We start from the raw sequence: 11,769 nt of genomic DNA, 5'->3' as shown, positions 1-11,769 counted from the left end.
TTTGTTTGTTTGTTTGCTGTACGCGGGCCTCTCACTGTTGTGGCCTCTCCCGTCGTGGAGCACAGGCTCTGGACGCGCAGGCTCAGCAGCCATGGCTCACGGGCCCAGCCGCTCCACGGCATGTGGGATCCTCCTGGACCGGGGCACAAACCCGTGTCCCCTGCATCGGCAGGCGGACTCTCAACCACTGCGCCACCAGGGAAGCCCCGACAGTATTTTTTAAAATGTTATTTTGCAAGCATATTTTCCATTCTGTAGCTTTCATTAACTTGCAGTCCCATCTGTTCACCTATAGTTATTGAGCACCAACTATACACTGCGTACTCTTCCGGGCACTGAACAGAGCAGGGAATGAGACACATTTTCCTTTCTTGGGAACTTGTATTCTAGAAAGAGAGGTTATGTAATAAAGAAATACTGTAATGCCAGATAGTAGCAACTGCTGTGAAGACCATGGAACTGGTTAAGGGAACAGGATTAGGGAGTGGAGAATGGTGGCAGCAAGGATCTGTTTCAGATTGGGGAGGGAGGTAGGCTTCTCTAAGGAGGTGATGTTTGATCAGAGATCGAATCTGTGTGCATTTGGGGGAAAGCATCTGGGCAGTGGAGACCTGTCTCACTGTACATGGTTTCTTGTTGCCTGTTGGTGGGGGCAGGCCATGTAGGCTAGACATCTGGAAAAGAAAACCCTCGTGGGCTGTGAACTAGATGGGGAAGCAGAGCAGGTGCTGTTTGCCAGTTTCCCTATACTTGTGTAATGCCTGGCACTGGGTAGTGTAGATTTGAAATTGATTTTTTTGGCGGAGCCCATCTAATAATGACAAAATTATTGTTATTATTAGTGTCATAATTAAATAATCATTAAGTTTAATAATAGCCACAGTTAATTTTTACTGAGCACTCCATGGGAAGTATTGTTGTCCCATTTTGCAGACGAGGGAGCCGTGAGACAGGTTAAGTATTATAACTTGCCCAAGAGCACACAGCCAGAGTGGTGGTGTGTACATATACCTTCTTTAAAAAATAAATTGTGCCTCTTTCCCGGCTGGAACCATGGAAGGTGCTGAAGAGAAGAAAAAGAAGGTTACTGCTGTGCCAGAAACCCTTAAGAAAAAGCAAAAGAATTTCGCAGAGCCTAAGATCAAGCGCCTGAGAAAGAAATTTGCCCGGAAGATGCTTCGAAAGGCAAGGAGGAAGCTTATCTATGAAAAAGCTAAGCACTATCACAAGGAATACCGACAGATGTACAGAACTGAAATTCGAATGGCTAGGATGGCAAGAAAAGCTGGCAACTTCTACGTACCCGCGGAACCCAAATTGGCATTTGTCATCAGGATCAGAGGTATCAATGGTGTGAGCCCAAAGGTTCGAAAGGTGTTGCAGCTTCTTCGCCTCCGTCAGATTTTCAATGGCACCTTTGTGAAGCTCAACAAGGCTTCAGTTAACATGCTGAGAATTGTGGAACCACACATTGCATGGGGGTACCCAAATCTGAAGTCAGTAAATGAATTGATCTACAAGTGTGGTTATGGCAAAATCAACAAGAAGCGAATTGCCCTGACGGATAACGTGTTGATTGCTCGATCTCTTGGCAAATACGGTATTATCTGCATGGAAGATCTGATTCATGAGATCTATACTGTTGGAAAACGTTTCAAAGAAGCAAACAGCTTCCTGTGGCCCTTCAAATTGTCTTCTCCACGAGGGGGAATGAAGAAAAAGATTTCCCATTTTGTAGAAGGTGGAGATGCTGGCAACAGGGAAGACCAGATCAACAGACTTATGAGGAGGATGAACTAAGGTATCTGCCATGATTATTTCTGTAATCGGGTCAGTTAATAAACAGTGACTGCTTTCAGATTGGAAAATAAATAAATAAATAAATTGTTACGCATGATGATATTGATTTTGCTCGTCCTTAATACATCTTGGTGAATACTCAGTAGCAGCACACATAAATCTATTTCGTTCTCTTTAATAGTCTCAGGTATTTCATCTTAACAATGCAATTTATTTAATCGCTGCTGTATTGATAGGTATTAGTTTCCAGATTTTTACTGTTATAAACTTTTTCAGTTAATTAATATTCTTTGTCTTTGGGCACTGTGAAGTATATCTGTAGATATAGTCTCAGAAGTGAAATTGCCTGGTTCAAGGATATTTGTACTTTTGGTTTCCATAGCTGTTTCCAAATTACCCTCCTAAGGAGTTATGCCAGTTTATATTCCCACCAACTACATGTATTCCCCACATAAGAAAGTGTTGACATGTAACATAGAGGTAATCACAGTACCTATTTTACACGGTTATTGTGAGGATTAAATGAATTAAATGCATAAAAGCTACCTAGTAAGTGGCTGTTATATATTATTATTAATATAATTATTAACCATGTTTCTGAATATTAGTACCAAAAATATTATAAGCCTAGGAACTGTTTCAGGAGGTTGGAAAAGGGGGTTTATACAACTGACCGTATATGCTCCCCAAATGCTGTCCCCCTTTCAGAACAGCTTAGCTCTGCGTCGAGGCCTTGGGAGCTGTGGGGGCCTGGGAGCTTCAGGCTGATGTGGGAATCGAGCCCGCAGGCACATGTGGACAGGCCCGGGGTGCCCTCAGAGGCAGCGCACAGTGGGTGTTGACTCCACGTGTGCCTCCGCAGCACCCTGCAGTAGCAACCTCCAGTGTTTCCATGGGGAGGAGGAGGCCAGCGCTGGGAGGCACCTGTAGAATACCCTGTCTCCAACACTTTGTTCTCCCCTTCTCTTCATCTCATAAGGCTTAGTTTAAATTTGCCTTGTGCACTGACTTACGGAGAATGATTCAGGGAGCTCCTCAGTGAAGCAGACGTTTTTCTCATCCGCATGCTATTGCTTGAAATGTCTTGTGGAGGAGACAGAGCGGTGTGGTGGTAAGGAATGAGCAGGTCTTCAGCCAGAAGGTGCGAGCTTACTGCAGGTTCACCGAGGGTCACCCGGCAGTGAGGGTGACAGTCACCGAGGGTCACCCGGCAGTGGGGGTAACAGTCATGTAACTGCTCCCAGCCTCCGTTCTCTCTCACAGAGTGAAGCAGTTATAAGATGCCAAGGAGAGAGTGTTGTGAAAACCCTTTGAAAATGCAAATGCTGAAGAACATAGATGTTCACACCGAAATCGGTGTGTGAATGTCCGTAGCAGTGTTACTCTTAATAGCTGAAAAGTGGAAACAAACCCGGTAATAAAGAATGAAATACTGATACATGCTGCAAATGGATGAACTTGGAAAAGGTTTTGCTAAATGGAGGAAGCCAGAGAAAGAGGTGGTAGGGGAAGGGAGGAATAGGAATGGGGACTGACTGCTAATGTGTGGGGGGTTTCTTTTGGGGTGTTGAAAATGTTATAAAATTAGATCGTGATGATGGTTGCACATCTCTCTGAATATACTAAAACCCACTGAACTGTACACTTTAAGTCAGTGAATTTTATGATATGTGAATATATATCAGTAAAGCTGTAAAAATGCGAATGCTGCATTAGGCATTTTTTTCTCACTGAAGTAAGTTAGTTGTCAACTATTGATATAATGCTGGGTATTAGGGATATAGTGTCTGGATGCAATTTGCCACTCAAATTGTAGCCCTGGATCAAGCTGGTGAAATTCTCTGAACTCATTTTTTTCTTCGGTTGAAACAGAAGTAGTAATAGTAACAGTCTTGTCTAACTAGAAGTGTTGTGAGGCCACAGTGAGAGAACTTTTGAATGCATATGGTACATAGGTATGCTGTCAGTGTGCATTTCCTTTCCTTTCTTCCTTTTCCAGTGTATAGACCAGGGAGAAGCAGATGTTAAGTGGGAAAGGCACAGAAAAGCAATAAAGAGTCCTGTTTACTAGCTACTCCCACTCTTTTTTTTTTTTTTTTTTAAATAAAGCTATGTGCAGAGATATTTTTGTTTTGTTACAGCTGTATGTATTTGCAGCTTAGCAAGAACTTTGTGGTTAAGCCATGCTTTCCAAGATTAGGGAATGTTTTAGTTAATAGGCCAACCTTGTTCCCAGGTGATACCATTAATCAGGTTATTACTGTATAGAGCTTCAGGCAAGAAGGGAGGGTAGAAATGATTCTTGAGCCTCATAGAATGAACTCCCTTTAAGACTGAGCGTCTACTTCAGTAGGAGAGATGTGAAGGTAGTCTGTCCATCTTTAGGGGAACTGGATGACCCCTCCATCCAGATACTCTTTATCTCAGTTGATTCTGAGAATCGTCCTCAGGAACTGAAGCACAGCGTACATTGACAGTGTAACCACTGGGACTGTCTCTGACCTAGGATGTCTGGAATATTGAATGTGCTCTGTTTTCTGCATAGGGTGTTTGATTAATTGTTTGGGAAAGCAGGGAATTTCTTCAGGGAAACATTTCTTTTCCAGCTTTTCGTCAAGCGATAATAGTATGAGTTTTCTTTGTCTCTAGTTTGTAAAGGACAGTAGTCACATTTAGGAGATTTATTAATTCACTGAACTTTTAAAAAGGCCTTTAGTGTGCCAGGCATTGCACTGGGCATTGGAAATCAAACATAACAAGAACACAGGTCCCACTTCAAGGGCTCCTGGCTCTTCAGGTCAGACAGAGAGGAAGCCCATGAGGATGAGTACACAGGAACTCCTGCTTGGGCCTTCTCTGTAGGGACATGAGGTAGATCTCTGTTAGAGGTGTCCAGATCACTGAGATATTTCATATCACTCACTCACAGTTATTTTTACCATTTCTATGTTATAAAAATCAAGCTAGCAGTTTTAAAGTATGTTTTACTTTTTCTTGGTGGATAGTTTTCATTTTGATTGCTTTGTGATGCACTAGGGTGAAGTAGAATCCTCATGAAAATACTGCAGATTTTGCTGACTACAACTATGGAAGGTTGCCAGTACCTTTTTAATAAAATGAGTTACTTGTACGTTATTTCAGCTCTTGACCCCAGATTTTATTGTGCTGTGAAAACAGCCATGACATCATCTTTTTTTTTTTTTTTAAGGCACAAAGGAAAAATCCATTTTTTGGTATATTGCCTTTCTTTTTTTTTTAATATTTATTTTTTGGCTGCATTGGGTCTTAGTCACGGCACACGGGATCTTTCATTGCAGTGTGTGGGCCTCTTGTTGTGGCATGCGAGCTCAGTAGTTGTGGCACGTGGGCTTTGTTGCCCTGCAGCATGTGGGATCTTAGTTCCCCGACCAGGGATCGAACTGGCGTCCCCTGCATTGCAAGAGGGATTCTTAACCACTGGACCACCAGGGAAGTCCCCCATGACATCATCTTTATTCTCAGTAAAAATCAAGGCTGAATGATAGTTGCAAGAATAGATAAACATGAGTTACATCATATGTGATGTATTTTTTTTTTTTTTTTTTTTTTTGTGGTATGCAGGCCTCTCACTGCTGTGGCCTCTCCCGTTGCGGAGCACAGGCTCCGGACTCGCAGGCCCAGCGGCCATGGCTCACGGGCCCAGCCGCTCCACGGCACGTGGGATCTTCCCGGACCGGGGCACGAACCCGTGTCCCCTGCATCGGCAGGTGGACTCTCAACCACTGCGCCACCAGGGAAGCCCAATGATGTATGTTTTTTTTCCCGTGAAGGAGCATGTGGTTTGTGCTTTTATTTTTTATTTTTTGGCCACGCCTCACAGCTTGTGGGGTCTCAGTTCCCCATTCATTTCCGGGCCACAGCCGTGAAAGTGCTGAATCCTAACCACTAGACCACCAGGGAACACCCATAAAATTTAATTGTTTTGGAAAACAGGGAGGTGCAAGGTTCTCTGTACTTATAATGATCTTTTGATTACATTATTCTTTTTTTTTTCTATTTACTGTTTGCTAATTTTTTGACTGCTTTGCCTGTTTTAATAATTGAGTGATGTTTTGGTGTTAATCTACCCATTATGGGTTAATCTATCCATTATGATGGTAGATTTGTCAATTTTTCTCTTGAGTTTTTATAGTTTTTGCTTCATTTGTGTTGACACCATTTTAATAGGCATATATATTTATCTTCCTGTTGAATTGAAATTTTTTATTGTTATTTAGGATAGCACTTCCATTCTAAAGTAATGCTTTTATTTTCCATGGTCTTTATTGTCTCACATTAATATAGATAATCCATCTTTTTTTTGGTTGTTGTTTGCTTGGTATACCTATTTTCATCCATTTACTTTCAAACTTTATGTTCTGTTCTTACGTTTTATGGGGATGTTAGCTTTTTTGTGTCCGCTGTAACAAATTACCACAAACTTGGTGCCTTAAAACAAGAGAAATTATTCTCTCACAGTTCTGGACGCCAAAAGTCCAAAATCAGTATCACTGAGCCAAAATCAGTGATACTGATTGGAGGGGACATCCTTCCTCTAGACCTTCTAGAGGAGAGAATTTGTTCCTTGACTCCAGTATTCTTTGGCTATAGCTGCATCACTCCAATCTCTGTGTCCCTGGTCAAATTGTCCTCTTTTATGTCTGTGTAGCCAAATCTCCCTCTGCCTCCTTTTTGTAAGGATACTGGTGATTGCATTTAGGGTCCACCCAGATAATCCAGGATAATCTCACCATTCCCAATACTTTAACCACATTTCCACAATCTTTGCAATGTAAAGTAGCATTTACAGGTTCCAGGGATTAGGACTGATTTCTTTGGTGACCATCCTTCAGCCTACTACAATGGGTATTATATCTGGCTTTTAACTGGCATAATACATTTACATTTATTGTGATTCTGATAAATTTGTACTTCTTCTGTCATCTTACAATTTGTCTTCTATTTGTAATTTTTTTCCCTGCACTCTTGCCTTTTTGAACAACCACGCCGTTTTGTTTGTTTTTCATTATGTACTCCCTTTGTTTGGTTTGGAAATTACATACTCTATTATTTTCTTTTAGTGGTTGCCCTTGAAGTTTTACCATGCATATTTAACAAAGTGAAATTAATTTCATATTCCACTACAAGAAAAAACAAAGATGTTAAAATACTTTAATTCCAGTTAAACTCAATGATCAAGTTACATGCTACTCTGATCCAGTATTTCAGTCTAACCTTTTTTTTTTTTAGCCTCATAAATTGGACAGCATCATCACTAGGTTTTTCAAAAACATTTTTAGATTTACTTTCCCGTTTAGCAATTTCTTTACTCATGATGCTTATTGCACTTCTGATTTTTTTCCTGGGATCATTTTTTCTTCTTTAAAAGCTCTTTTACTATAGGTCTGTAGGAGGTACCTCTGTTTTTGTTTATCTGGAATGACCTTATTTCACATACATTCTTGAAAGATAGCCTTGCTTGGTATAGAAATCTAGATTGACAGTTATTTCCCTTTCAGTAGTTTCTCTACTTTTGTTTTTTCTGTTACAAGTTTGCCATTAGTCTAATTGTGATTCCTTCGTAGGTGATGTCTTTTTTTTCCTCTGCTTTTATTTTTTTATTTTATTTTATTTTGTTTTAATATCTTTATTGGAGTGTAATTGCTTTACAATGGTGTGTTAGTTTCTGCTTTATAACAAAGTGAATCAGTTATACATATACATATGTTCCCATATCTCTTCCCTCTTGCGTCTCCATCCTTCCCACCCTCCGTGTCCCACCCCTCTAGGTGGTCACAGACCACCTAGCTGATCTCCCTGTGCTATGCGGCTACTTCCCACTAGCTATCTTTTTTTTTTTTTTTTTTTTTTTTTGCGGTACGTGGGCCTCTCACTGTTGTGGCCTCTCCCGTTGCGGAGCACAGGCTCCGGACGTGCAGGCTCAGCGGCCACGGCTCACGGGCCTAGCCGCTCGCGGCATGTGGGATCTTCCCGGACCAGGGCACGAACCCGTGTCCCCTGCATCGGCAGGCGGACTCTCACCCACTGCGCCACCAGGGAAGCCCTAGCTATCTGTTTTACGTTTGGTAGTGTATATATGTCCATGCCACTCTTCCTCTGCTTTTAGAAAAAATTTTTTTGCTTTAGCTATTCTGCAGATTTGTGACAGTATTTATGAGGCAGTGATCGCTATTTATTTTGCTTGGTATTTGTGGATTCGTGTCTTTCAGTTATGTAAAATTGTCAGCCATTCTCTCTGGATACTGACTCTTTCCTATTCTTTATTATCTCTGCTTATAGCTCAGTAAATGTGTAGTAGATTTTCTTATTCTGTCCTTCATATCTTTTCTGTCATAATTTGCATCTCCTTGTCTCTCTGTGCTGGTTTCTGGGTAATTTTTTTCAAATCTGTCTTTTAATTCACTTGATTCCTGTATGTAAACAGGAATCTCTGTCAAAGCTGTTATTAATTCATTAGTTGATGAAACTTTTTTTTTTCCAAATTATTTCAGTTCTAAAAGTTCTCTGTGGTTTCTTTTTTAGCTCTGCCTGCTCATTTTTGGTAGTCTCTATGTCTTGTCATATTTATGATTAATTTGTTTTTTAAACATTTCATACATAGTTATTCTGTGTTCTGTGTTATAATTCTAGTATTTGAAGTCTTTGAGGGCTTGGACCTGTAATTTATTTTTATCAATGCCTGTCACTCATGGAGATTGTTTTTGGGTTTACTGAATTTTTGACTTGGACCTCTATTTGGTTGATCTTAACCTATGGAAAAACCTGGGGAGTCAACACTGAGGATGTTTTTTTCCTGAGAAGATTGTATTTACTTCTACTGTGAGCCAAGGTTATTCAGCCTGAGACCATTTCCATCCCCTTGCAGAGTTCAGCTCATCAGCTCCTCCTTTTTTGCCTCTACCAGTGCAGATTTTTGTTGTTTGACCTCTGGTAATGTCACTTTCTGTGAGTGATTCCAATTCAGAGTTCTAGTTTTAGTCTCAAGGTTTTGGCTGTTGTTGTTGTTGTAGTTGTTGTTTAGCCCTTGGAGGTTTTATGTATTTCCTACTTGCAAATAGCATTGGAAAATAACATTATGGAAAATCTTATTTGAGTGGTAGGGCCTCAAATATTTCTTACTTGAGATCTCCAAGTAGTATTTATTAGTAATGGAAATAGTGGTTGTGTATTGGTTTAAAACTTAAGAAAAGCATATTTAGTATGAGATGATTCTAAAATGCACAGTTAGAGTTCAGTGGAGTGAGTGAGGTGTTGATGTTCTTGGTACAGGAAGGAGCTGGCTACAGGTTGGCCAGCATATGAGACTTGGCTAAAGTCATTTGCTCAGTTTTATCATCTGTAAAATGATCAGGTGGCTTCTTAAGTTCTTTCTGGTGCTAAAAATGTATACTTCCAAGGTTTCTTCTTATGGCTTTTTATTTCTATTATATTAATTTAAAAAGCATTATTTAAGATCTCTGTTCAGAGCATTGTGTTAGGAATTTTGGAAGGTAAAACATTGTAATAGCTGCTGCCTCAGTAAGCTTGCAGTCTAGGAATTGTATTAAAAACTGACAATAAAGAGCAGTGATATAGTCTGTAAGAGGGAACTCTAAAAAGTGGTGTGGCTGTGGGTTCCCTGTGTACGTATCGAGGAAGACAGTTAATTAGTGCCCATCATGGAATGTTATTCCAGTGTTCTTTTGAAAGAGCTTCAGTCAGTCTTTAAAGATGCTGCTGCTGCTTATAATAATAATAATGATTACCATTCTATTGTTTACTGTGTGCCAAGCATTGTATGAAACTTTTGACATAAATTAACTCATTTAGTCTTTTTTAAAACTTTATTTATTTATTAATATTTATTTGGCTGCGCCATGTCTTCGTTGCAGCACGCAGGATCTTTGTTGCGGCATGTAGGCTCTTAGTTGCAGCATGTGGGATCTAGGTCCCTGACCAGGGCTCGAACCCAGGCCGCCTGCATTGGGAGTATGGAGTCTTAACTCCTGGACCACCAGGGAAGTCCCAACTCATTTAATCTTAAACCAAGGAAGTAGCTAATAATATCATTCCCATTGACAGATGAAGAAACTGAAGCATAGAGAGAGGTGAAACGTGCCTTAGGTTACATAGCTAGTAAATGGCAAACTGGGATCAGAACCCAGGTACCTTGGCTTTAGGGTCTAAACTCTAGATATGAATTGAGCACATTTATTAATCAGTTAGCATTGAGAGGCTAATGGAATTTTGATGAAGACCCAAGCCAGATTCTTTCTGTACCAGTGTTATCTCACGTATTTTGGAAATATAAACAGGATAGGGTACATTAAAGTTCACTTAAATTTGTTCAGTTGAACAGATGGTTGGTTGACTTATCTTTAGTTGCCTCACCCAGAGTTGTTTTCAAAACTACACCCAAGTCTCTTTCAGTAAGTTACAGTACAGTATTGGTTTAGGGATTGAGTTAGAGTGAGAAACTTCACTTATTAATTTGTGCTCCATGTGTTGATAGAACACGATAGTTTTAATAAAATGTTATTTTATTTTATTTATTTATTTTTTTTGTGGTACCCGGGCCTCTCACTGTTGTGGCCTCTCCTGTTGCGGAGCGCAGGCTCAGCGGCCACGGCTCACGGGCCCAGCCGCTCCACGGCATGTGGGATCTTCCCAGACCGGGGCACGAACCCGTGTCCCCTGCATCGGCAGGCGGATTCTCAACCACTGTGCCACCAGGGAAGCCCTAAAATGTTATTTTTAATTAAAGTGATGTTTTTTAACTTTTAGTTGGTCAAACTTAATGTTTTTGAAGTTTTTGAAATGAACTTTTTTTAGCATGTTACTTTTACATCATCATCAGATACTAGATAATTAAAATATTTCCTGTTTATAGGGTACCCACTATGTGCCAGACATTGTGCTAGATATTTTACACTTATTTCTGATTGCCCCAACAACCTTGGAACATGACTTGAGTATATTTTATTACAAATGAGGAAACTGAGGTGGAAAAGGTGATAGGGTAGATGACGAGGCAGTAGTGGGGTGCTGCTGGTGGAGAGTTGGAAGGTTCATCAGTGGGGCCTGGTGGTGGGTGAAGAAACACACCTCTATGTTTCCAGGGAGAAGGGATTATTGGCAATGAGATAACTGGAAGACATTCATCAAAATAAATTCCAGATGGATTCAGGAGAAATGTTTAAAATTATAGAGACTGTAGAGAAAAAGCAAAGTAAAATGTTTTTCAGAGATAATGCCTAAAACTTTCTTGGAACAGTTTCTTAGACATGTGCCTAGGAAGCAATGTTAACTTTCTCTTTAAAAGCAGAAGAATTCAAAGGAAAAGGTCTGCAGACCTAAATATGTAAAATGTTAAAGTATTTGCTATTTGAAAAATAAAATTATAGAAGGTAATAGTCTGGGAGTGTCAAATATGATAAAAGGTCAGTGTAGGTATACTATTTTTTTCACATTTGTAGGAATAAATACATCACTATTTCAATAGATAGATAGGTAGACAGAGAAATTAATAGACCCTAATGGAAATTTCAGATGTAAATAAACATATAAAAAACATTCATTCTTACCTACTAATCAGAGAAATACCAAATAAAGCAGCCACTTCCGATCCATCAAAGAAGGGAAATTTTTCTGATACCACTGCTTCCTTTTCAGAGTATGTGAGCCAAAAAGGAAGTGAAACTTTATATTTAATCCTAACCCATTTGGAGGGTTTCTTATACTGTAAACTTTCCTTTCCAATGTTCCCCTGTTTTGTTTAGCAGCTGCTATTTGAGCTCCCACTCTAGGCAAGGTCCTGCAACTAGGATTTTCTAAAAGGGTCACGTTTTGGGGGATATTTATTTTATTCGTGCTGTTACAATTATTTGAGAGTGCTTTGCATTTTTATTGGCTTGTTAAGATCTGCTGTAGTTTTTCAGAAATGTTCTGAAC

The 11,769-nt window shown here is 40.0% G+C and overlaps 2 protein-coding genes across 8 annotated transcripts in view; both read left to right on the top strand.

Moving 5' to 3' along the window:
- The window catches only part of LOC102994025 (alpha-adducin), a 74,203-nt gene that overhangs the window by 10,837 nt on the left and 51,597 nt on the right, over window positions 1–11,769 (top strand). The window contains exon 1 of one of the 7 annotated variants that reach the window (XM_028492420.2): window positions 1,782–1,801. The exons of the other annotated variants lie outside the window; for them this stretch is intronic. The gene's annotated coding sequence lies outside the window, so the exon portion shown is untranslated. Of the gene's footprint in view, window positions 1–1,781; window positions 1,802–11,769 lie in introns of those variants that run through there. 7 annotated transcript variants of the gene reach the window in all.
- LOC102993384 (60S ribosomal protein L7-like) lies at window positions 1,031–1,801 on the top strand. Its single transcript, XM_055086261.1, has one exon. The coding sequence runs from the start codon at window positions 1,054–1,056 to the stop codon at window positions 1,798–1,800; it is 747 nt and encodes a 248-aa protein (XP_054942236.1). The 5' UTR covers window positions 1,031–1,053; the 3' UTR covers window position 1,801.

This window comes from Physeter macrocephalus, chromosome 7, assembly GCF_002837175.3.
Source record: "Physeter macrocephalus isolate SW-GA chromosome 7, ASM283717v5, whole genome shotgun sequence".
In the NCBI taxonomy this organism is placed as follows: domain Eukaryota; kingdom Metazoa; phylum Chordata; class Mammalia; order Artiodactyla; family Physeteridae; genus Physeter; species Physeter macrocephalus.
This window is presented reverse-complemented; position numbering and strand designations above follow the sequence as displayed.

Bases quoted from the DNA above. Each gene is read 5' to 3' on its own strand.
- LOC102993384 (XM_055086261.1), top strand. From the start codon at position 1,054: ATGGAAGGTGCTGAAGAGAAGAAAAAGAAGGTTACTGCTGTGCCAGAA.